Below are 24,938 nucleotides of genomic sequence, written 5' to 3' on the forward strand. Positions count from 1 at the left end.
GGTTAAGTGTAATCTCGTCAATTACGACTATACTAGCAGTCTACTGAATCATCAGCAAAGTGAACTAAGGTTATAGGCAAAGACATATCCCTACAGTGCAGAAGTGAGCCATTTGGCCCGCTGAGTCTGCACAGACTCATCTTATCCAGAGCCTATCCCCGTAACCCCACACATTTAACCCGCTAATCCCCTAACCTACATATCTTAGGACACTAAGGGGCAATTTAGCATGGCCATTGCACGTCTTTGGACAGTGGGAGGAAACTGGAGTACCCGGAGGAAATGCACACAGACACGGGGAGAACATGCAAACTCCACACAGACCATGGGCTGGAATTGAACCCGGGTCCCTGGTGCCGTGAGGCAGCAGTGCTTGCCACTGTGGCACTGTGTTGCCCGTGCCATTGTAGCTGGCACTGTAAAGCTGCATTTACTCAACAGTAGCCTTCCAACCAATGTTCAGTGTCCATTCTGCCAGACTTTATTACAGAATTGGTCCAAACACAGTAAAAATTGAAGAAATGAGAGTGACTGCTTTTGACACCAAGGTAGAATTTGTTTGAATATGGCACCATGGATCCCTAATAAAATTGAAGTCAGCGGGAATCAGGGAGAACTCCTCAGGTTGTGTCCTGGTTCCACCCACCTTCAGTTGCTTCATCAAGAACCTTCCGTCAATCATCTGATTGGAAGTGGGTATGTTCGCTGATGGCTGCAGAATCTGTTTAATTTGGAACTTCTCAGATAATGAAGCAGTCTGTGTTTACTTGCAGCAAGACTTGAACAGCATTTAGGCTTAGGGTGATAGTGACAGGGCAGAAATCATCTCCCACAAGAAAGTATCTAACATAGAATGGCATTACCCTACTCTGGGGATTTCCGTTGACCAAAACCTTAACTGGACCAGCCACATAAATACTGTGGTTACAAAAGATTCCAAAATGTCACAAATTGAAATTTAAACTTCTAATGTTGGAATCAGCCTCTGACAAGGTGTTCTAAATGGATTTGGAGCTGTACGGGAATAAGCGTGTTCACAACCTTTAGAATTAATATCTTGTATTTGTCATGTTATGAATGGCCTTAAATTCTCGTGAATTTTGCTTTATAAAAGTGAAGACATTTGCATTTGATTGAAGTAGTTTGAAGAGATTTGCATGAGGCAACTAAAAGTATTAGATGTAAAAGTTGCCTCGCTCTTTGGTTATTATCCAATGTAACAGAAGTTAATACCTGGCAGGTCTTAAATGCTAAATAGCCCGTTGCAGAATACTATTGTCATTACTTGTTGACCACTTAGTTACTTAAGCATACAAGTGTTCAATAGTGCACACATTCTTAGGAATTGCATGAACATAGAGTCCTCTGTCACATTTCACAGTGATAAATATTTTTACTTACAGATATTTCAGCATGAGAAGAACCAGCATCATGTATATGAACTGTCCATCAACATCATGAAGGTGGGTAGAAGTCAAAGGGATATTTCTAACTCCTCAGATGCAGAATTTATTACTTTTGAATGTGTCCTCCATCTCTTGCACCACGAGGACTACCCCATCTCCCTGATTTTTTTGCAGAAATATTAAGCATTTCTTTTTCTACCTTCTCTCTCCTTTTCTTTACCAAAGTACTTTTTCTGCATCAGCTTGTTTAATCTAGTTAAAATATGTAATTAAATAGATCTTTTCCTTTCAGATTCTTCTCCTGAATTTTCTAACTTGTGAACTCTTTCTGTAGACTATCACTGTTATAATCATACAGGGTTAGAAAATAAAAATTTTATCAAAAATTTAAAATCAAAACATTTTAGCTTTTGATAAAAGGGAAGTAAAACATTAGAAATATTATAATAGAAGACCAAATGTTTTTAAACACTTGTTCACGGCCCTTCTATGTTTAGTGATTTAATAATGCATTTCTTGGTTAAATACTAAGTAGTTTATATGAAAATATGTTTGCAACCCATCATAGAATCCCTACAGTGCAGAAAGAGGCCATTCGGCCTATTTAGTCTGCATCAACAACAATCCCACTTAGGCTCTATCCCTGTGACCCCACATATTTATCCCGTTAATCTCTTTAACCTACGCATCCCAGGACACTAAGGGGCAATTTAGCGTGGCCAATGCACCTAACCCTGCACATCTTTGAACTGTGGGAGGAAACCAGAGCACCCGGAGGAAACCCACGCAAATACGGGGAGAACATGCAAACTCCACACAGACATTGACCCAAGCTGGGAATTGAACCCAGGTCCCTGGAGCTCTGAGGCAGCAGTGCTAATCGCTGTGCTACCGTGCCGTCCTAAAACTGCATTGTAGACCTGGAAAAGACATGCATTTGACACGTGACACATACTGCCCTCAGATTATGCTGAATTTAACTGGAGAACCCTAAAGCATGTACTATTCTCCTGATTAATGCCAAATTGCCTGTCTTTGCTTGGAAGTCACCAGCTCCCAATGTGGCAGTCGCAAACTTCCAGTGGGAATGAAAGATGAGAGATCATGCTAAAAATTGGTTCCTGCAACTCTCATTTATCATTCCAAGAAGTGAGTGGATTTGAGCCTTTATTAGTTTCCAATCCTTACAAAAACACAGTTAATAAAATACCCAAAATATCACATCAGCAATTACTGTAATTGTCGAATTTTTCATTTCCAAAAATTCTGGTTTTGTATAACGAGACAGTATATAAAGATATGTGCATGTACAGACACTTATATGCATAATATGCTTGTGTGCATTTGTATATGTGTATATGCCACCAGTGACAAATTTTGATCTTTAAATTGAACACATTTTAAAGAATAACAATTGAAGCACATTCAGAAACTCTTGTTGAGTCGCTGTTTAAAATTAAAATCTAGCTTGTTAAAGACAGAAATAACTCGGATACACAAACTCATATAATCGATTTTTTTTCAATGATGGACTGTTCACTTTAACCTGATAAATACAAACCCTTTAGGGAAGGCTGCCAAATTAGGGCAGATGCTTACTGTCAGCATATTTACAACTATTACTTTCCATGTGCATAACTTTTATCTTTTTTCAACTTAAAAGGTGTTCATTGATTCCTTGGAGTACCTGAGTACCAAACCTGATGGTGATTCAGACAGCATACAGTGAGTACAGAATCACTTTGGGAATAAGGGAATTTGGTTTCGCTCGTATGTAGCCAGCGCATCCCCAGCAGTGACTCTCTGCCCATGCTGAAAATTGCCTTTTGGGGTTCAATTGGCCTGTTCATTTGCATGCCACCCCATGGCTATATTATCCAAAGACGAGATTAGCTTTACATTTGTACTCTTGACACCTAGTTCCACTTCCCAGTCATCTTTCAGACTCCTCTCTCAACAAGTCTGCTTGTATGCACCCTCCTCCAATTCAGCATTGGGTAGGCAAAGTTTCTGTGCCACTGTTCCTTACTTTGGAGAAAATAAATTTAGGGATGCTGAAGCGGTTGTCAAGCAGTAAGCTTTTTAACACTCTCTCGATTATTACAAAGAACAAAGCACAGGAACAGACCCTTCGGCCCATCAAGCTTGCACCAACACCTGGCACCTTTCTAAACTAAAGACCTTTTGCCCCTATATGGTCCGTATCCCTCTATTCTCTACTTATTTATGTATAAATGAGTGTAAAAACTGACAGTAAATTTTGGCATATGCACACGTACTATTAGACTGGGAAATGTGAAATTCTTTTTATTCTGAAAGCTTTTGATTATAAAAGATCCAAAGATGTTTCTTCTCTTTCTAGCCTCTCTAGCCTTTCTGTGGATATTTCATCCCCAGATTTGCTTGGAACCGTGCATGAAAGCTTCACTCCAACCCCAGTAAGTAGCTCACTCTGTTTATTTGTGGAAAATATGTGCAGCTGTTATCAATCCTAATTGTGTAGCTATGTTTTACATTTTACATTATTTTGATTCTGCAAGGAATTTGGAACATTCTTTGTTTGGGAAATTCAAGGGAAAATCTAAACTGATTTGAATCCTGTGGGGATGAGGTAAACTGACATATTATTCAGTAATAGTTCAGCACCCAGAGTTCCTTCCTTAATAGGAAATGCTTCAGAAACTGGGGAGTCCTACCCCATTTCAGACTGAAGTCTGTCAAATCAATAGCTATTAACAGATGAATGGTTTTTGTGTTCTGGGAAAACTTTGATCTACCTGTTGTGTATTTGGACTGTTCTGTTTGGCAGATGTTGTTAGTTGTTAAGATTGCTTTTACGTATTGGTTTTGCACACTCAGTGGTCAGCACTGCTGCCTCACAGTGCCAGGGACCTGGGTTCGATTCCCGGCTTGGGTCATTGTGTGGAGTTTGCACATTCTCCCCATGTCTGCATGGGTTTCCTCCGAATGCTCTGGTTTTCTCCCACAGTCCAAAAACATGCTGGTTAGGTGCATTGGCCATATTAAATTCTTCTCCGTGCACCCAAACACGCACAGGAGTGTGGCAACTGGAGGATTTTCACAGTAACTTCATTGCAGTGTGAATGTAAGTCTGCTTGTGACTAATAAATAAACTTTACTTTGTACTTATGCTGGAATATGGCAGTGGACTAATGAATGACTGATATTTAATAATCACCTCAGTTCAATGCAGCTATTGTACTCCAAGTCATTGCTTCCCAACTAGCAATTTGGATGATTTGAAGATTCAGAAGCAGTTCCTGTGGTTTACTATTGCTTTATTCTTTATTCATTGCCTGTCGAGTGGAATTTTCCATCATTTACATGAAAAAAATTACCTCTGATATTTGTCCACTTACACGACTATTTTTGTTAAGTGGTCTTCATCCCATTCTTTGTTTCGGCATTCTTGTTTTAAATCATATTATTCCTACTTTAATATGTGTAGATTGCACGTAATTGCATCATGTAATTGTTACAGTAGTAAAGTGAAATCCAAATCCCTTGAGATTAAAATAAATCTCTTCACTTTAAAAAATTTCTGTGCACCAATTTGCGTCTATAATGCACTGGGTCAAACTGAGAATAGGCAAATACCTGGTGAGATCTAGTTTAAAATTTATGTTTATTTATTAGTGTCACAAGTAGGCTTACATTAATTAACACTGCAATGAAGTTACTGTGAAAATCCCCTAGTCGCCGCACTCTGACGCCTGTACACTGAGGGAGAATTTAGCATGACCGAGCCAGCACATCTTTCAGACTTGGGAGGAAACCAGAGCACCCGGAGAAAACGCATGGAGAGAACGTGCAGACTCCGCACAGTCAGTGACCCAAACCGGCAATCAAACTCTGGTGCTGTGAGGCATCCAGTCCTGATGTAAATCTGCCAGTAGACACTGAAGTACTGAATTGAATAATCACGTGCTGTTCTTTGAAACACTGTACTAGGCCAAAGACATAGTTGGTCAGTGTAAGAACATAGAATTAAAATAGCACAACACTCCAAGCTCGCCATCAGGCTCGTAGACTTTCTGTTTTCCCTTGAAAGCAAGAATGAAATGGATTGGTGCACCAGCAGTGACTCTACAAGTATTATTTTCAGTAATCTTTTACATTTACCTCACTCTTTACTGACCTAAATGTTTGTCTTGGCCATTGTAGTGCTGGTTTATCACATTTTATACATTTGCACATTTCAAATACAGACATTAGATTCTTGCGCCCAGCAAAACAAAATAATTGTGATCCCCCGTGTAACTCTTTTTTGGCAGCAGGTGACTATGTCTTCATGTGTCAGTGAACTTTCGTGCACTCATGTCTTATGCGTTTGGAACACTGAAGAAAAACAGAATTTTTGACTTAGGAGGGTATAGAGCATTGTAAGTCAAGACATGCCAATAAGAATGGTTAATACTTTAAACACTTGTATTTTAAATCTATTAGGAACAAAAACTACTGATTGTTCTCAGCAACTGTGAATACTTGGCAAATCACACCTTCAACAATTTGGCAGAACACTTCGAGAAGCATGCCTTCCAAGAGACAGAGAAAATTGCTCAGGTACTGTTATTGTGAAGGGTTGCTGAAAGGCATATTATGAACCTTGGATAATGTGAAAATTTCCAACTAGTCGTAATAATGGGTAGTAGTAATAAGGGTTACTTCGTTTTAATTTTAAACTTTCTGTTCAGTGTTGTGCTTGTTTCTAAAACAGTTGCAGAATATCTCAAGGCATGCACAGTACAGAACTAGGCCATTTGGCCCAACAGGTCCATGAGCCTCCTCCCAGTCTTTGTCTAGCCCTATTAAGATACCCTTCCATTCCTTTCTCACTCATGTGCTTCTCTAGCTTTCCCTTGAATGCATCTATACCATTTGTCTCAACCACTGCATGTAGTACTGAGTTCTACTTTCTAATGGTTTGCTAAGTAAAGCATTTTCTCCTGATTCCCTTGTTGGATTTATTAGTCACTGTCTTATATTTTTGGTCCCAAGTTCTGGTGCAACCCTTTTCATAAATTAAAACTCAAGGCCTCCCTCAGTTTCCTCTTTTCTAGAAAAAAAGAGCCCCAGCCTGGACAATCTTTCCTGGCATTATAACCCCTCCATTCTGATATCAATGTAGTACTTTTTTTGTACCTGGGCCAGTGCATCTATGTCTGTTTTATAATACAGAGACCAGAAGTGTGTGCAACATTCCAAAACTAGTCTTTCGAGTTTAATGTTATCTTCTCCGCTGTTCAATTCTGTCCCTGCAGAAATGAACCCCCGTGCATTGTTTGTTTCCTTTTCATATGGCCTTATTAAGCTGCATTGTTACCTTCATAAATTTGTGTATCTACTCCCTAGATCCACCAATTCCTCTGCCCCATTTAGGCACTCGCTTTCAAGGAGTATGTTGACCTCTTTATCCTTCGTGCTAAAATATACCATCTCTCACTTATATTGAAGTTTGTTTTCCAATTATGTGCCCATTCAGCAAGTTTATTAACATTTCCTGTATTCTATTCTATTTTAGTCCACCTAACTGCATTAAATCCATTCCCCCAATTTGATGCCATCCACAATGGTTGATACTTTATTTCTAATCCCTGAGTTCAAAATGTTTATGTAAATGGTGAACACTAGTGGTTCCAACATACATTCTTGTGGAATGCCACGTCCTTTTATTTGCCAATCTACATACCTTTAATCCCTACTCTATGTTTTCTATTTTAAACTAGCTTGCTATCCATTCAGCCACTAATCCCCTGACTCCACATTTTATAACCTTTGTCATAAGTATTATGCAGTATCTGATCAAAGGCTTTTTGGAAGGCCAAATGTATGATGTCTGCTGTATTATCCTGTTTGTTCTTCAACTCTAATTCAGCTATATCAAATCTTTCCTTTTTTTGTCTACTCGTGCACCAAACAAAATCTTCCAATATCATTCCTCCAGCACATTTTGTCCAGTTTTAATACCAGATACATGCTTTACCATTTCCTTCAAAAAATGGTCAAGAAACATGTGAAACTCTGTGCAGCAGTAGCCCAATTCCACACTTAAAGCTGACAGTGCAATATTAGGAGAATGCAGTGTTCTTCAAGGAGCTGTCTTTTAAAAAAAACTGAAATGATATTTTCGGACAGGATTTTATGTCCTCACTCATCCTGAAACTGTAAAATCCTGCCCAAGATCAACAGACCTTCTCATTGTCCTTCCCTCGCCTGCTTGATTCCTGTGGCGGGTGGGGCAGTAAAATTCTGGCCATCCTGTCTAGTCAGATGAAAATAAAAAAAACCCGTGACATTGTTCATGGAGAGCAGGGCTTTTTCAGAGCATGTAAGCCTCAAACAATACCAACAAAACGAATGAACTGATTGCTATTCATGCAAGCTTCCTACGTGCAAATGGATTGCCATGTTTGCTGATGTAGCGGAAGTGAAAACGTCTGTAAAAGAAAAGTCATCTCTAGAGGTGCAAAATTGACACAAATTCTTTCTTTTTTCGTGTAGACTTGTGTTTCTTTTGTCCTATACAGGACAAATTACAAGATTATTTTTGTGAGTTTTTATTTTAAAACATGAGCTCATGCAAACTTCTCATGAATTAATGTGGATGCGTTGGTATTGGTACGTTAAGACAAGAAATGCCCTTGGAAATCAGGATACTTTATATCTACAGCTTTGAGTGTACACTTATACAGTTCAATGGTATTTAATGCTGTCACCTTTGTGTGCAAGGGCATTGCCTTGTATCTTATTTTCCTTCAGTCCTAATTTTAAACTATTATATTTCACATTAAGGTGCTTAAACAATTCAGAACCGAATGTCCTGAGGAAGATTGAACTTCAAACACTGTGGCCCTAAGTTTAACAGCAACTGCTATTCCCACCCTCTCACATTTGACAAAAGGCAGGGTGAGGGATCAAAATCAAATCAAAATCCCACCTTCAAGCATAACCTGAAAGATCGCCAACTTGAAATGTAACTAAGTAACTCCATTTCTCACTTCCTATCAGGTCGGGCAGTTTCTGTGTATTTCTAGCATTTTCTGTTTTTAATTCAGATTTCCAGATTATACAATATTTTGCTTTCGTAAACCAACCTAGTTTCTTTTGATTGAGCAAAACCTGCTGCTATCTGCGAAACAGAAAGTGGAACTGACAGAGAAAGATTAAACAAAGTATAAAACAAAACACTTTAATCTTATTAATGGTGGAGGAAAGGTTCAGGAAAAAGAGTTGATTTGGGAGGAGAAAAATAAAATGTGTCACTGCTGATAATAAATGGGAAGGACTGAATGAGGAAGCGAGGAGAGTTTACTGCCTTGGCTCGTGTAATGAACGATATGAAAGGGTCGCCAGTGTGCATGATTCTGAGTCTCACAGCCCACCTCCGCTTCCAACAGCCTCTGTGGCTGCCTCTGACTTCTTTCCCACGTCGGCTGGCCCAACTCCAGCCTTCAACCCCTTGTCAATGAAGGACTATTTCTCCCAAGGTGGGTGGGCCCCACCAGGAACGTTTCCAACTCCTGCTAACCACCTCAGCTCCAGAGCTCAGGACCTACTTGGCTCTCTGCATTCCTGCACCTCTTGTCTCTTTAAATCCCACTTCCTTTGCCTCATTATTGGCAGCCATTTCTTCACTTCTATACTATAGATGACTGAAGGAATGGCTGCTGATGATGAGGCAAAGGAAGTGGGATTTAAAGAGACAAGAGGTGCAGGAATGTAGAGACCTCAGAGGGCTTACAGGGCTGAAAGGGACATGGGTGTTGCTGGCTAACCAGAATTTATTACCAATGCCTAGTTGCCCTTGGAGGGCAATTGAAAGTCAACCACATTACTGTGACTCTGGAGTCATATGTAGACCAACCAGATAAAGATAAACTGTGTTTACAACCAGATAAAGCCAGAATATTTCCTTCCCTAAAGGACGTTAGTGAACCAGATGGGTTTTTCAGACGATTGACAATGGTTTCATGGTCATCAGTAGATTCTTAATTCCAGATATTTTTTATTGAATTCAAATTCCACTATCTGCCAAGACAGGATTTGAACTCATGTCTCCAGAACGTTAGCTGAGGTTCTGAATTAATAGTCTAGTGATAATACCACTCAGCCATCACCTCCTCCTCCATAAGGATGAGAATTTTAAAGTCAGGATGTTGCCAAATTGGCAATCAGTATAACTTAGTGAGCACCAAGTGAGACTAGGTGCAAGTTAGGCTGTGAGGTAGCCACATTTTTGAAGAGCTTGAATTTATAGAAGGTGAAAAGCACAGTAGTGACATAAACATGGATGAGGGTTTCAAAAACCTCCGGACTAGTATTGCAAGATGACATGATATCAAAACAGTTGTGTTTCAGTGGCTAGCTAGTCAAAGTATAGATTGCATTGTTAGCAATCAGCAAAACCCCAAATTGACAATCTGCTGCAAGGAAATGGATCGTTCAACATCAGGGTACAGGCAGTGAAAGAAAGTCTTGCTTTTTAGGCAGATGGCATATAGGAAGTTTAATATCAACACTAGAAACCACAAGAGGTGATCCAAGTTTGAGAAAATATAAATGAAACTACAGAAGTCCTGTGGAACATCCTGTGGCTGGGTGGAAGAAAAAATAACCTGTCTTTCTTTGATGCCTGTAGATTGATCTCATTCCTCCCTCATCTTTTTGAGTGTATGTTTTCTTCAAGTGTTGAAACATTTCTTTTGTAGATTTGATGTTTACAGAGAGATCCCCTGAAATGAAGTGATCATATTTGAAACAAAGCCAGTGGAGTTAGCAAGAAGAATTCTCCAAGGAAACAATCTGTTATGCACTACGATTGCCGCCCAGTGTATTTATTTACTTCCAAGTGATACTAATACCTAAAAAGTTGGAATGCTTAGAAACCAACAATGCTCCACAGCTGGAATAAGTGTTTCCAAATTCGTTGTGCCACATCCCCCAAATGCCTTCAAGTGGGATATAGACCTAGACTAGATGAGCATGGAAAATTAATAAAAATTGTTTCATGCCTAGAATTATTAAATCTTGGACTGCATTACCAAAATTTGTTTTTTGAGGCAAGCAATACAATTTAGATAGATACTGATTTGATTTGTTGTCACATGTATTAGCATAGTGAAAAGTATTGTTTCTTGCGCGCTATGCAGACAGAGATACCGTTCACGGAGAAGGAAATGGAAGAATGCAGAATGTAGTGTTACAGTCATAGGTAGGGTGTAGAGAAAGATCAACTTAATGCAAGGTAAGTCCATTCAAAAGTCTGATGTCAGCAGGGAAGAAGCTGTTCTTGAGTCGGTTGGTACATGACCTCAGACTTTTGTATCTTTTTCCCAACGGAAGAAGGTGGAAGAGAGAATGTTCGGGTCCTTCATTATGCTAGCTGCTTTGGCGAGGCGGTCGGAAGTGTCGACAGAGTCAATGGATGGGAGGCTAGTTTGTGTGATGGATTGGGCTATGTTTGTGACCTTTTGTAGTTCCTTGTGGTCTTAGGCAGAGCTGGAGCCACACCAAGCTGTGATACAACCAGAAAGAATGCTTTCAATGGTGTATCTGTAAAAGTTGATGAAAGTCTGGATAATTGTTTGAAATAGAAAACCTGTAAAAGAATACTGGGAAAAAGTATGAAAGTTGCATTGGGCTCAGTAGCTCTAGCTGAAAAGCTAACACTGACACAAAGCATCGGGCTTTACAAGCTTCATCTGTACTGTCATTGCAATGATTTTGGGAGCGCTGTTGATTTCAATCTTATGTGATCAGACATTATGGTGAGTTAAACATGGCAATATCAAATGCTGCCCCCCTGAAGTACAACTGCAAAGGGCTGGAAATAGAATGTCCATTAAGGAAGATGACTTCTAAACTTTCAATTTTTAATCAAGGATATAAACCCAAAACATTAACTTTTTATGTTTCATCTTTCACACAGTGGAACCTTGTCTGCTTCAGAGTGAGAAGGTTATGAGTTCAGACTAGAGACTTTTGAGAGTGCTATATTATTGAAAGTACCACCTTTTAGACATGTTACCAAAGCCTCATGGCACTATTAAAAGAAAGCAGGGAATTCTCTTGGTGTCCTGGCCAATGTATCCCTCAAGCAGTGTCACCAACAAAAACAGATGGTCTACCCCATTGTAATTTGTGGGATCATGGTGTATGTAATTCAGCTGTCACACTATTTCAAATTATAGCAAATGCTGAGTTATGAATTGAAGTAAATGATGACTGACGTGTGAATTCCCAGCAACATTTGTTTTTGACTTCTGAATTTTAGCATTTGAAGTGTTTCATTTTGTACATCTTGACACTCTGCAGATTCAGTTGTCCATCATTGGATCCACTTCAAACTGTACTGAGTCTCGCTCTACTCTGCCAAGACTGGTCAGCACTCCAGATTCATTCTGGGGAGCAAAGAAAGCTCCTGACTTCCACTAAAGCCAAACACTATCTTAAATGCCCACCTTCGTCGTCGACAAGCAGTGGGGCTTCTTTGCCAGTTGTGGACGGTTAATCACTTAATCATTGACAAGTCTGCAGCCACTATCTTGAGCCTCCACCTATGCGTGGACCCCCGATTCCTCTCCCCTAATCCCCAATTTGTTTCCCTGTGGAGTGACCCTAATCACTCACTGCATAAAAATGTTTTTATTCACGTCACCATTGCGTGAAATGAAACTACTGTTAATGATCTTTTAACTTCTCATTATACCAAATTGCCATATATAGTTGAGAGCAGGCATTCTAATTTTTCCTTCTGGGATTTGGGATCCCTGAACATATAACATCAGTTATGCTCTTAACAGTGTTCAATTATGAAACAGTTCACATAAGGTTGACTTGTATTTCCTTGAATATGCACATCTAACCAGCACATCTTCGGACTGTAGGAGGAAACCGGAGCACCCGGAGGAAACCAATGCAGACACAGAGAGAATGTGCAAACACCACACAGACAGTGACCCAAGGCCGGAATTGAACCCGGGCCACTGGCACTGTGAGGCAGTAGTGCTAAACATTGTGCCATTATGCTGTCCCAATGATAAAGGATTTAGGCACTTTAGAATCAGACAGCATTGAAAAAGGCCACTTTCTTTTTGCAAAAGGTTGAAAACATTTTTTAAAACTATTCAACCAACCAAATTTTCCCGCTTTTGCCCCATAGCCTGTAAATTTTTTCTTTTCTTCACAAAGGTTAGATGCAGTGAAACTGCTGATATATATGATTGTTTTTACGTTATATGACTTTCCAGTGGCATCCATGATGCATTTTCATTATTCAGAACTGTAGTTTGTCATGTAGATCTATGAATTAAATAAAAATGCTGGTATTTTTAATGTCAGGTGAATAATTTAGTAAGTAATCACTGAACGTTTAACGGTTCTGCTTTTCTGAAAACAAGATTGTCCGTTACAGGAAATATCAACAGTTAGATATATCGATAAGTAATCATATCATTTTGACCATTGAATTATTAAATTAATCTGATTTCTTGTAGAAAATAATTTTGTACATGTTTTCTTTCCTCTGGAGAACTATTTTTGTATCATGTCTGACAAAGCCACTTCCTCTCTTGATCACTTACTTTCCTGGGTGAACTGGAGTTTGTCTAGATTTCTGTGTCAAATAAATTTTGAAAACATTTCATATCATGTAATCATTCACTGATTCTAACACAGAGGGCAGTCTATTCCATGCTGGCTCTCTGCAAGAGCGATTCAACTAGCCCCCACGTGATTTTGAACACTTCAATCAAACTTCCTGTCAACCTGCTTTCCCTCAATTTCATCTGCCACATGTCTGCCCAAACCACCAGCCTGTTTGTGTCCTCTTGGGAGTTCCACTGTACACTATCCTCCAAATGAGAAATAACTGTTCACCACATCTGTTTCCTGTCATTCAGCCAACTTTGCACCCCTGTTTTCACTGCCCTTAAATCCTTTGGCTTCAGTTTTGCTAACAAGGTTGTCGTGTGTTACTTTATTAAATGCTTTCTGCAAATCCATGTGCACCATATCAATGCCATTGCATTCATCAAGCCGCTTCGTTACCTCTTCAAAATACTCCATCGAATTAGTTCAATTTCAGTCTGTACTTCCCTCGCTATAGATACATCTGATGTGATCCTGTGATTTATCAACTTTTAGGCACAGCCAGCCTTTCTAGTGCTTAGTCTTTATCAATTTTGTAGACCATCCAATGCCTCCACGATCTCCTCCTCACTATGAATTTGCCATCTTCCTTGGTAGAACAAATACAAAGTATTTACTTGGTGCCTCAACCATGCCTGTTGGCTCCATGTGTCCTTCATACTTCCACAGGACCTTTTTAGTACTGATTTGGTCTCCTTTTGTCACCCTTTTACACTTATGTTAAGGAGAACTGGCTGCCAGACTTTTCTCTGTGCTGCTCTTATTTCAGGTAGATAAATGTTTCAATGCTAACAGAATTGGATTATGCTATTAATCGTGCTCGCACAATCATCCAAAGTGGTCTTATCCTGTGGCTGCAGAAACTCTCTTCCTGATTATCAGTTGGTTTCTCTGTTTTTCTTTGTGATTTCTTTTACATAAGAACATAACATAAGAACATAAGAAATAGGAGCAGGAGTAGGCCATCTAGCCCTTCGAGCCTGCCCCGCCATTCAATAAGATCATGGCTGATCTGTCGTGGCTCAGTTCCACTTTCCCGCCCTCTCCCCATAACCCTTAATCCCTTCTCTTATCAAAAACCCATCAACCCGCTTCTTAAAAATATTTAGCGAGGCAGCCTCCACCACTTCAACGGGCAGAGAATTCCAGAGATTCACCACCCTTTGAGTGAAGAAGTTCCTCCTCAACTCCGTTCTAAACCGCCTCCCCTTTATCTTGAGGCTGTGCCCCCTAGTCCTACTGTCTTTTTTGAGCGGGAAGAGTCTCTCCACCTCTATCCTATCCATCCCATTCATCATCTTATACGTCTCAATGAGATCTCCCCTCATTCTTCTAAACTCTAACGAGTACAAGCCTAGTTTATTCAGCCTCTCCTCATAGCTCAATCCCCTCAACTCCGGTATCAGCCTAGTAAACCTCCTCTGCACTCCCTCCAGGGCCAAAATATCCTTGCGCAGGTGCGGCGCCCAAAACTGCACACAGTACTCCAGCTGCGGCCTCACCAATGCCCTATACAGCTGCAGCAAGACCTCCCTACTTTTATATTCAATCCCCCTCGCTATGAAGGCCAGCATCCCATTCGCCTTCCTGACCACCTGCTGCACCTGCAAGCTGGGTTTTTGCGACTCATGCACAAGGACCCCGAGGCAGGAACTCCTTTCTTCTACCGCAGTAGAGGTGTCATAAGAACATAAGAAATAGGAGCAGGAGTAGGCCATCTAGCCCCTTGAGCCTGCCCCGCCATTCAATAAGATCATGGCTGATCTGTCGTGGCTCAGTTCCACATTCCCGCCCTCTCCTGATACATTCAGCCTTTTTAGGGGATTGGGTTGGCTTACTGTGTGGACAAATTGTATTCTTCTGTGAAGTTTCTTTTGAAAACACAGTTATATTATGTGGCTTTTGTTTAAGCTTAATTTGCACCCACCTGGCATCCAGGCACATCAGCTGGCTACATCAAAGCCACCCTGCAGGATTATGGCTTCCTGATCAGATCATTGCCCACTGTGTATCACGCAAACTCATGAACGGGCTTTAGGACACCACTTTAATTTTGAAGTGTGTCTAGTCTACCTCAAATTACCATTGTGTTGTGATATACCAGCATGACATCACTAGAAGAGAAATGTTACATATGATTCAATCTTCGTTTCACTTTCACTTTGAGCCAAACACAGGGATTGGATCCCCAGAAGATTACATTGGAAGACTGGTTCAGAATCCAGTTGAACATCCATTTTCATAGGCTAGTGTGCATTAATTTGATAACAGTCCCCAGAATCCATAGACCACTTAGTTGTTAACTAAGAAAAGGGTATGGGTTACGATCCCATTTGTTTTAAAGTTTAGTTATTTGTGTCACAAGTAGGCTTACATTAACACTGCAATTAAATTACTATGAAAACCCCCTAGTTGCCACGCTCCGGCACCTGTTCGGGTAACTGAGGGAGAATTTAGCATGGGCAACGCACCTAACCAGCACATCTTTCTGACTGAGAGGGGAAACTGGAACACCCAGAGGAAACTCACGCAGACATGGGGAAAACGCGCAAACTCCACACTGACAGTGACCCAAGCTGGGAATCGAACCTGGGTCCCTGGCACTGTGAGGCAGCAGTGCTAACCACTGTGCTACCATGCCGCCCTTGGTGACATCCCGCTTTGAGATATCCCTGACCTTAGTACCAGGGCAACAAAATGATATCCTGGATTTTTGTCTGCAACCGCAGAAAGCACCTATTTGTTTTCCTTAATTATGGTGTTTAAATTTATTGAATGTTAGATTAGAATAGGATTGGACGGAGGAATATGAACCTCCCAAAAGATGCATATATGTCACAAAGGTCTGCTTGTGCCACATCTTTTTCAACTACTTGGGTCTTGTCAAGATACGAAGACCTGCACCCATGGGTATGAATATGTTTAATAAAGCACCTGAATGCAGGAAGAAGTGACAAATGAAATGTGACGAAATATATTTCCAGTAATGTGACGTTTGAGTTGTGTATTGCTTTGTTAGTTAGAAATGGATGTGCTTTAGGAAATTTCATGGAACAGTCACATAAATACACTGCTCAGTACAATGACAATATGCAGTACTCACTGCAAACCCATTGGTTCAACATGGTATCTTCGTATTCTGTGACTGTATTGCATAGGTGAGCTGATGTAAATTGTCTCCTCTCTTGCACAGTCCCCAACCTTTCAATTCAGCCATCATTCCTTTCCCCCACATAAAACCCAGCCGCTGCCCTTGAAAACTACAACTCCATCTTCAACCAAGACACGGCAGTGACTACACCGGGATAAACAAACTAACCAAAATACTCTGGTGCAAGAGACCGTTGAAGTTGGGCGAGTGAAAAGGATAGTCATAGAGAGCAGAGTAGTTAAGCTGATATTTTCTTGATAACATTATTGCAAAAGGGAGCAGTCTCCCATAATATTTTGGCCATTTAATACAGCAGCAATAGCGACATCATTGTTTAGGGAGTTTTTTGAAGAAAGAAAAGGTCGTGATGAGTGGTGACGTTTTCTGTCTACTTCATAAAGATGAATCATTTTCTGATCAATGAGAACCTTTCCGCCTTTGTGACTTTCATTGTAGTTTCCAGAAATTTAATTTCTGTTGACCAGTAAGATGGACATTTCAGTACAGTGCAAGAAGCTTTACTTGTATTTGGTAGTTCATCGACAGGTATTTCTTTTTCTCGTGAGTCAACATGCTGAGGATATCACCATTTGAATGTTGAGATGGTATAGTCAAAGTTAGTTGCACTGTCGTCCTGATTAACTTAGATTGTTTAATTATGCAAAAGCAGTAGTTTTGAATTATGCCAGTAGGATTGATGTAGTCATTAGGCATCTCTGTCCTGCACCTCATTAACTTCATCATAGGATTTGCTAGGCATGTTTCACAGGTTTGTACTATTAAAATCCTTCCAGCTGATGCTTCAGGGATGAATAATACTCAAATTCTTGGATTGGTCACTTTGCATTATGGAACCCCACACTGACCCATGCACCCAGATACTTGCATACTTATTAGTTTTGTTGAGCCGCAGTCTAAACAACTATCTTAAAATTTAACATAAGAACATAAGAAGTAGGAGCAGGAGTAGGCCATCTAGCCCTTCGAGCCTGCCCTGCCATTCAATAAGATCATGGCTGATCTGAAGTGGCTCAGTTCCACTTTCCCGCTTTCTCCCCATAACCCTTAATTCCCTTGCCTACCAAAAACCTATCTACCCGTGACTTGAATGTATTTAGCAAGGTAGCCTCCACCACTTCAACGGGCAGAGAATTCCAGAGATTCACTACCCTTTGAGTGAAGAAGTTCCTCCTCAACTCCGTTCTAAACTGCACCCCCCCCCCACCATCTTGAGGCTGTGCCCTCTAGTCCTGCTGTCCTTTCTGAGCGGGAAGAATCTCTCTTCCTCTACCCTATCCATCCCCTTCATTATCTTATACATCTCTGTAAGATCCCCCCTCATCCTTCTAAACTCCAACGAGTACAGACCCAGTATATTTAGTCTATCTTCATAGTCCAACCCCCTCATCTCCGGTATCAGCCTAGTGAACCTCCTCTGCACTCCCTCCAAGGCCAAAATATCCTTGCGCAAGTGCGGCGACCAAAACTGCACACAGTACTCCAGCTGTGGCCTCACCAGTGCCATGTATAGTTGCAGCAAGACCTCCCTGCTTTTATATTCTATCTCCCTCGCTATAAAGGCCAGCATCCCATTTGCCTTCTTGATCACCTGCTGCACCTGCAGACTGGGTTTTTGCGACTCATGCACAAGGAGCCCCAGGTCCCTCTGCACCGTAGCATGCTGCAGCTTTTCGCCCTTTAAATAGTAATCCCTCCTACTATTATTCCTGCCAAAGTGGATAACCTCACACTTGCTAACATTGTACTCCATCTGCCAGGTCCTCGCCCACTCGCTCAGCCTATCTAGATCCCTCTGCAGACTTTCCACACCCTCCGCACAATTTGCTTTTCCACTCATCTTTGTGTCATCAGCAAATTTCGACACCCTACACTCAGCCCCCTCCTCCAGATCATCTATATAAATGGTAAATAGCTGAGGCCCCAGCACCGATCCCTGTGGCACTCCACTAGTTACCAACCGCCAATCAGAATAGCACCCATTGATACCAACTCTCTGCCTCCTATTAGACAGCCAATCCTCTATCCACGCTAACACCTTACCCCCAACTCCATGCCCCCTAACCTTCTGAAGCGACCTTTTGTGCGGTACCTGATCAAACGCCTTCTGAAAATCGAGAAACACCATATGCACCGGTTCCCCTCTATCTACCACACTAGACACATTCTCATAGAATTCCAATAAATTTGTCAAACACGACTTCCCCTTAATGAATCCGTGCTGCGTCTGCTCTATCAAACAATTCTTCTCTAGGTGCCTCGCTATTTCTTCTTTGATGACGGATTCCAGCATTTTTCCAACTACAGACGTTAAACTAACCGGCCTATGATTCCCTGCCTTTTGCCTGCTACCTTTTTTAAACAGCGGCGTGACATTAGCCGTTTTCCAATCTTCCGGCACTTTCCCAGAATCCAGCAAAGTTTGGTAAAAAATCACTAAAGCGTCTATTATCACCTCTGCCATTTCCCTCAGAACCCTGGGATGCATTCCATCCGGTCCTGGGGACTTGTCCACCATCAGTCCCGCTAGTCGATCAAATTTTACATTGTTCTTTTGGTATTGATACCAAGCTACACATCAGCATTGGTGTGCGTCTGCTGAAATTTTACAGCCTTGATCCCAAAGGAGTTCAACTGTGAGGTGGATAACTCAACATTAGACATACAGTACTTACGGGGGGGTGGGGGATCTCAATCAGGTTGATGTGATGTTTGATAGCTTTAATATGGTAAATATTTGAAAATATTGCACATGAAATGACTAGCTTGTCCATAGAGTCTGCCCCATACAGTCATGTTGCATGTATCCTTCATATAAAGGGCAGTCACTCCTAACCTCATTTGTCCGTATTTGGATCAAAGCTGTGATGAGGGCTATAGCTGGGTGATTCTGGCAGAATCTAAACTGAACATAAGAACATAAGAAATAGGAGTAGGCCATCTAGCCCTTCGAGCCTGCCCCGCCATTCAATAAGATCATGGCTGATCTGTCGTGGCTCAGTTCCACATTCCTGCCCTCTCCCCATAACCCTTAATCCCCTCGCTTATCAAAAACCCATCAACCCGCGTCTTAAAAATATTTAGCGAGGCAGCCTCCACCACTTCAACGGGCAGAGAATTCCAGAGATTCACCACCCTTTGAGTGAAGAAGTTCCTCCTCAACTCCGTTCTAAACCGCCCCCCCCTTTGTCTTGAGGCTGTGCCCCCTAGTCCTACTGTCCTTTCTGAGCGGGAAGAGTCTCTCCACCTCTATCCTATCCATCCCATTCATCATCTTATATGTCAGTGAGATCTCCCTTCATTCTTCTAAACTCTAACGAGTACAAGCCTAGTTTATTCAGCCTCTCCTCATAGCTCAACCCCCTCAACTCCGGCATCAGCCTAGTAAACCTCCTCCGCACTCCCTCCAAGGCCAAAATATCCTTGCGTAAGTGCGGCGCCCAAAACTGCACACACTACTCCAGCTGCGGCCTCACCAATGCCCTATACAGCTGCAGCAAGACCTCCCTACTTTTATGTTCAATCCCCCTCGCTATGAAGGCCAGCATCCCATTAGCCTTCCTGACCACCTGCTGCACCTGCAAGCTGGGTTTTTGCGACTCATGCACAAGGACCCTGAGGTCCCTCTGCACCATCGCCTGCTGCAGTTTTTCACCCCGTAAGTAATAGTCCTTCCTACCATTATTCCTACCAAAATGGACCACCTCGCACTTGCCAACATTAAATTCCATTTGCCAGTTCCTGGCCCATTCGCCCAGTCTATCTAGATCCTTCTGCAGACTCTCCACACCCTCCGCGCAATTTGCCGTTCCACCAATCTTGGTGTCATCAGCAAATTTCGACATCATACACTCGGTTCCCTCCTCCAGATCATCTATATAAATGGTAAATAGGCCCCAGCACCGACCCCTGGGGCACTCCACTAATCACCAACCGCCAATCCGAATAGCACCCATTAACCCCCACTCTCTGCCTTCTAATTGACAACCAATCCTCTATCCACGCTAACACCCTACCCCCAACTCCATGCCCCCTTACCTTCTGCAATAACCTCTTGTGAGGTACCTTGTCAAACGCCTTCTGAAAATCAAGAAAGACCACGTCCACCGGCTCTCCTCTATCCACCGCCCTAGACACATCCTCATAGAACTCCAATAAATTTGTCAGACACGACTTCCCCTTAACGAAACCGTGCTGCGTCTGCTCTATCAAGCAATTCCCCTCAAGATGCCTCGCTATTTCCTCCTTGATGACAGAATCTAACATTTTACCCGACATTAACAGATGTTAAACTAACCGGCCGATAATTCCCTGCCTTTTGCCTGGCACCCTTCTTAAACAACGGCGTAACATTAGCCGTTTTCCAATCTTCCGGCACTTCCCCGGAATCCAGCGACGTTTGGAAAATAACCACCAAGGCATCCACTATCACCTCCGCCATTTCTTTCAGAACCCTTGGATGCATTCCATCCGGTCCTGGGGATTTGTCCACAATCAGTCCCACCAGTCTGTCGAGCACCACCTCTCTAGTAACAATAATGTCATTGAGACCCTCCAGTCCTACCACCTTTCCATCGCTATCACCCGGCAAGTTATTCACATCCGTGAAGACCAAAACAAAAAAGTTATTCAAGACCTCAAACTGAGCTTGCTATTGCTGAAGAAATGCCTCTTTATAGCACCATTAGTGACACCTCCTACCACTTTGATGAGTGCGAGTATACTTCAATTGTCCTGCTTCTCTGTGGACATACCTGGGCAATTTTCAACTCTGTCAGCTAGGTACCAGTGTTGTATCTTTACTTGAACAGTTTGCTAAGGTCACAACTAGGCCCAGAACTCTCACCTTCAGCACTATAGTCAGGATGTTAAAGAGGATCATAGCCTGTGCTGAATTAAAAAAAAACTTCAGCATCATTTCCTAGTCTATGACGTTCTATCACCTAGAATAGAATCGCAGAAGGCATTTAAGAACATCACCACCATGGCAAGCTCCCCTCACAAATCGTTTTTGACTTGAAAACATATTGCTGTTTCTTTATCGCCACTGGGTTAAAATCCTGGAATTCCCTAGCCGGCAGCATTGCAGAAGCACCTTCACCTTGTGGAATGCAGTGGTGAAAGTGGCTTCCTCAAGGACAGTTGGGCAATAAATACAGGCTTTTTCAGCAACGTCCACATTCTATACGAATGAATGAGCTGACAAATGTTATAGTAGATGCTCCATAAAAACACCCAAGGAAATGTCAGGAAAGCCACTGTGTTTCAGGTTAAAAGAAAAACATTAGTCATAAGTTGTAAGTGTGATTCATTCTCCTCCAATCCATTGTCTTAAGTACCACAGTTAGGGATTAATTATTCATGTGTTATGTAGTCAATAATCGTGGACCGGATTTAACAAAAATTCACTGCATAAAGGGCATGTTGCATTTTAGTGGCTGGCGCTATGAAGATCTAAGAGTCATATTAGTAATGCTTTTTGATTTATCATGTAGAACATAACTAAACTTTTGAAAACGGCAGAAGCAATACGGGATTCCCCCTTCTCCCCCAGAAAAATAGGTTTGTCTACAGTGCCTGTTCTGCTCCGACGACATATTTTCCACTGAAGGTCGTGGTTGGTGGGTTTCCTGATTCAGACCACTAAGAATGACAATGGTTTAACAATTACCTTTTCATCAAAGTAAATGGGTGATGATCATAGTGATAATAACAGGATCTGGTATAGGTTAAGCAGGTGGTTAGTAATTATTTTGTAGAGAACTGTTTTTCCCAGTAGTTGAACTTCCAGTATGTAGCCCACGTTAACACAAATATTCATCACTAATTCTTTCCAATTGAGTTTAACTGTTGAGCAAATATGGGTTATCTGCTGTGTCATACTATCGTTTATGTTTGCATCGATCTGACAGGAAGGGCACACTAGATGCTTGTTTGTTGCATTTTATGGGTTGTTTTAAGTAAATGTTCATAAACTTAGGAAGTGAACAATGCCAGAAGTGTACAAAAAGAGTTTGGGAGAATCTGTCAGTTAAACAGCAATATTGAAATTACTTTTGTTCTTGCTGTGTAGAAAATATTTTTGTCTTATTAATGGGCAAAATTCAACAAAGAACTGATATTTTATAGGTGCAGAAACATAATGTAGATAAATGTTATTTATCAAGAAAAAAGTATAATAATTTAGTTATGTAATAAATAATTATCATTAGTAAAGCTTTTATGCAATCAGCAAATTTGTTCATGTAAATATTTTGGAACAAATAACTTTTATGTGTTAAAATATCATGAGCTTTAAATTCCTATAAATTCTTATTTGATGTATTGGTCGTGATGTGAATGTTCTTGTGATATTTTAATGTTTTTTCTATATTCTGTTTTTTGTAACACAGGCAATGTGAGACATGGGGGGACTTAACAAAACATTGGCAATATTGCAATGAAACTTAAATAAGACCTAGGATTTTAATTGAAATTCGCTTTTCATGAAGTTATCCAGGGAAAGAATAAGTAGATAAGTGCGAGGTGATTCATTTTGGTAGAGCAAACTTGAATGCGGATTACAGGGTCAACAGCAGGGTTCTGAAGAATGTGGAGGAACAGAGAGATTTTGGGGTTCATATCCACAGATCTCTGAAGGTTGCCACTCAGGTGGATAGAGCCTTTAGTGCTTATTAACAGGGAGTTTGAGTTAAGAGCCATTGGGTTATGCTGCAACTATACCAGACGTTGGTGAGACCACATTTGGAATATTGTGTGCTGTTCTGGTCACCTCACTATAAGAAGGATGTGGAAGGATTGGAGAGAGTGCAGAGGAGATTTACCAGGATGCTGCCTGGTTTGGAGGGTAGGTCTTATGAGGAAAGGTTGAGGGAGCTGAGGCTTTTCTCTTTAAAGCGGAGGAGAATGAGAGGCAACTTAGTAGAGGTTTATAAGATGATGAGGGGGATAGATAGAGTGGACGTTCAGAAACTATTTCCTTGGGTGGATGTAGCTGTTACTAGGGGGCATAACTATAAGGTTCATGGTGGGAGATACAGGAGGGATGTCTGAGATAGATTCTTCACTCAGAGAGTGGTTGGGGTGTGGAATACACTGCCTGCTGTGATAGTGGAGTTGGACACATTAGGAACTTTCAAGCGGTTACTGGATAGGCACATGGAGCACACTATAATTCTAGGGAGTGGGATAGCTTGATCTTGGGTTTAGACATAGCTCGGCACAACATTGAGGGCTGAAGGGCTTGTACTGTTCTACGTTCTATTAGTGTTGGTGATGCAAGAATTTAAGGATTTGTGTAAAAATAGGCACTCTCATAAATTATCGGATTGGAGGAGATTACATCAATAGGGAGGGGCAGGGCAGTGGAGGGAAAATTATAATTGAGTTTTTTTGACTATAAATAGCAGAAATCTTTCTTTTACTGTGGTTTATTGATCATTGAAGTCACAGAAACACAGAATTATTACAGTGGAGAAGGAGGCCATTTGGCTTAAACTTTCATTAAATAAAATCTAACAAAGAACAAAGAACAACACAGCACGGGAAACAGGCCCTTCGGCCCAACGAACCCGCGCCGCCATTTTAACATTGTGAGTTCTCTCTTCCACCCGTGACCCTTGTCTACGTTTATGGCACTCCACATTGGAAACCAGGTCGAGGGGAGACTAATTTAGGGAAAATTTGTTACACCAATCAGCTTAAGAGCACATTTTTGGGGTGTGGGAGGAAACTGGAGCACCCGGAGAAAACCCACGCAAGCACGGGGAGAATGCGCAAACTCCCACAGACACTGGCCCAAATCCATGTATCTGTACAGCGAACAGTGATAGTCACTGAGCTGTCGTGTTGCCCATCAGCTGGTCCAGTTTAAGCGTACACTAATGACGTGAAGCACTAGGCTACTCTCGAAACATCCAAGAGCAGCCCTCGCACAACCCACCATGTGTATGCCCCTTATTGGACAACAAGGCGGACTGACGCATCTGCGGATTAAAAGAGAAAAACGTCAATAACATGCACATCTTACTCAAACATTCAAGGGAATCCCCAGAAGCTCAAAAGTAAAACAAGTGAGCCAGAAAATATGTTGGAAGGTCCATAGGAATCAGTTGAATCTAGTTACATCAACAATATTTTTCAGAAGTTTTTTTGAGGATTTCTTCTATGTTCCTAAAATGACAAGTCTGGTCAGAGCTCTGGTCAGTTTTTAGAAATCCTGTATCCCATTCATGAGCAAAAGATTTGGTCTGCTAATAACATTGTCCCCCAAATATGTTGTTGCACTTTGTGTATATGACATAATTTACACCATTTGAAAAGTAGACCCAGTGAACAAGCATGATATTGCATTATCTTTATTGTGTTGCTAGATCTTCATGTTTGGATATCATGAATCTTTGCCTCTGGACCCCAAATTGCATCTTTGGATGCATGGCTAGATTTAATACTAACTCCCTGTATAATGTATTAATAATTAAAATCCTATCTTGTATTTAGTGGGTTAAGTGCTTCACAGACATTACAGAAATGTTGAATTTAAATTGCAATCAATACACACTTATAATCATTGCCTGAAGAGAGGTTTCCCTCATAGCTTAATCCCATAGGTATTAACCACGTAGAACAAGAAGTTTTCAGGTTTCATCAGTGTTTATATGTTAGAAGGTACTATATTACCTTGTTTCTTTCTG

At 41.2% G+C, this 24,938-nt stretch overlaps 1 protein-coding gene across 4 annotated transcripts in view; it reads left to right on the forward strand.

Moving 5' to 3' along the window:
• The window catches only part of exoc2 (exocyst complex component 2), a 262,605-nt gene that overhangs the window by 175,056 nt on the left and 62,611 nt on the right, over positions 1-24,938 (forward strand). For all 4 annotated transcript variants that reach the window (XM_080202796.1, XM_080202788.1, XM_080202812.1 and 1 more), the window contains exons 19-22: positions 1,404-1,463; positions 3,070-3,131; positions 3,769-3,844; positions 5,874-5,990. In XM_080202796.1, coding sequence (XP_080058922.1) covers positions 1,404-1,463; positions 3,070-3,131; positions 3,769-3,844; positions 5,874-5,990 — 315 coding nt within the window. The remainder of the gene's footprint in view (positions 1-1,403; positions 1,464-3,069; positions 3,132-3,768; positions 3,845-5,873; positions 5,991-24,938) is intronic.

This window comes from Carcharhinus amblyrhynchos, chromosome 2 (genome assembly GCF_965287045.1).
Source record: "Carcharhinus amblyrhynchos chromosome 2, sCarAmb.v2.hapA, whole genome shotgun sequence".
NCBI classification, from domain to species: Eukaryota; Metazoa; Chordata; class Chondrichthyes; order Carcharhiniformes; family Carcharhinidae; genus Carcharhinus; species Carcharhinus amblyrhynchos.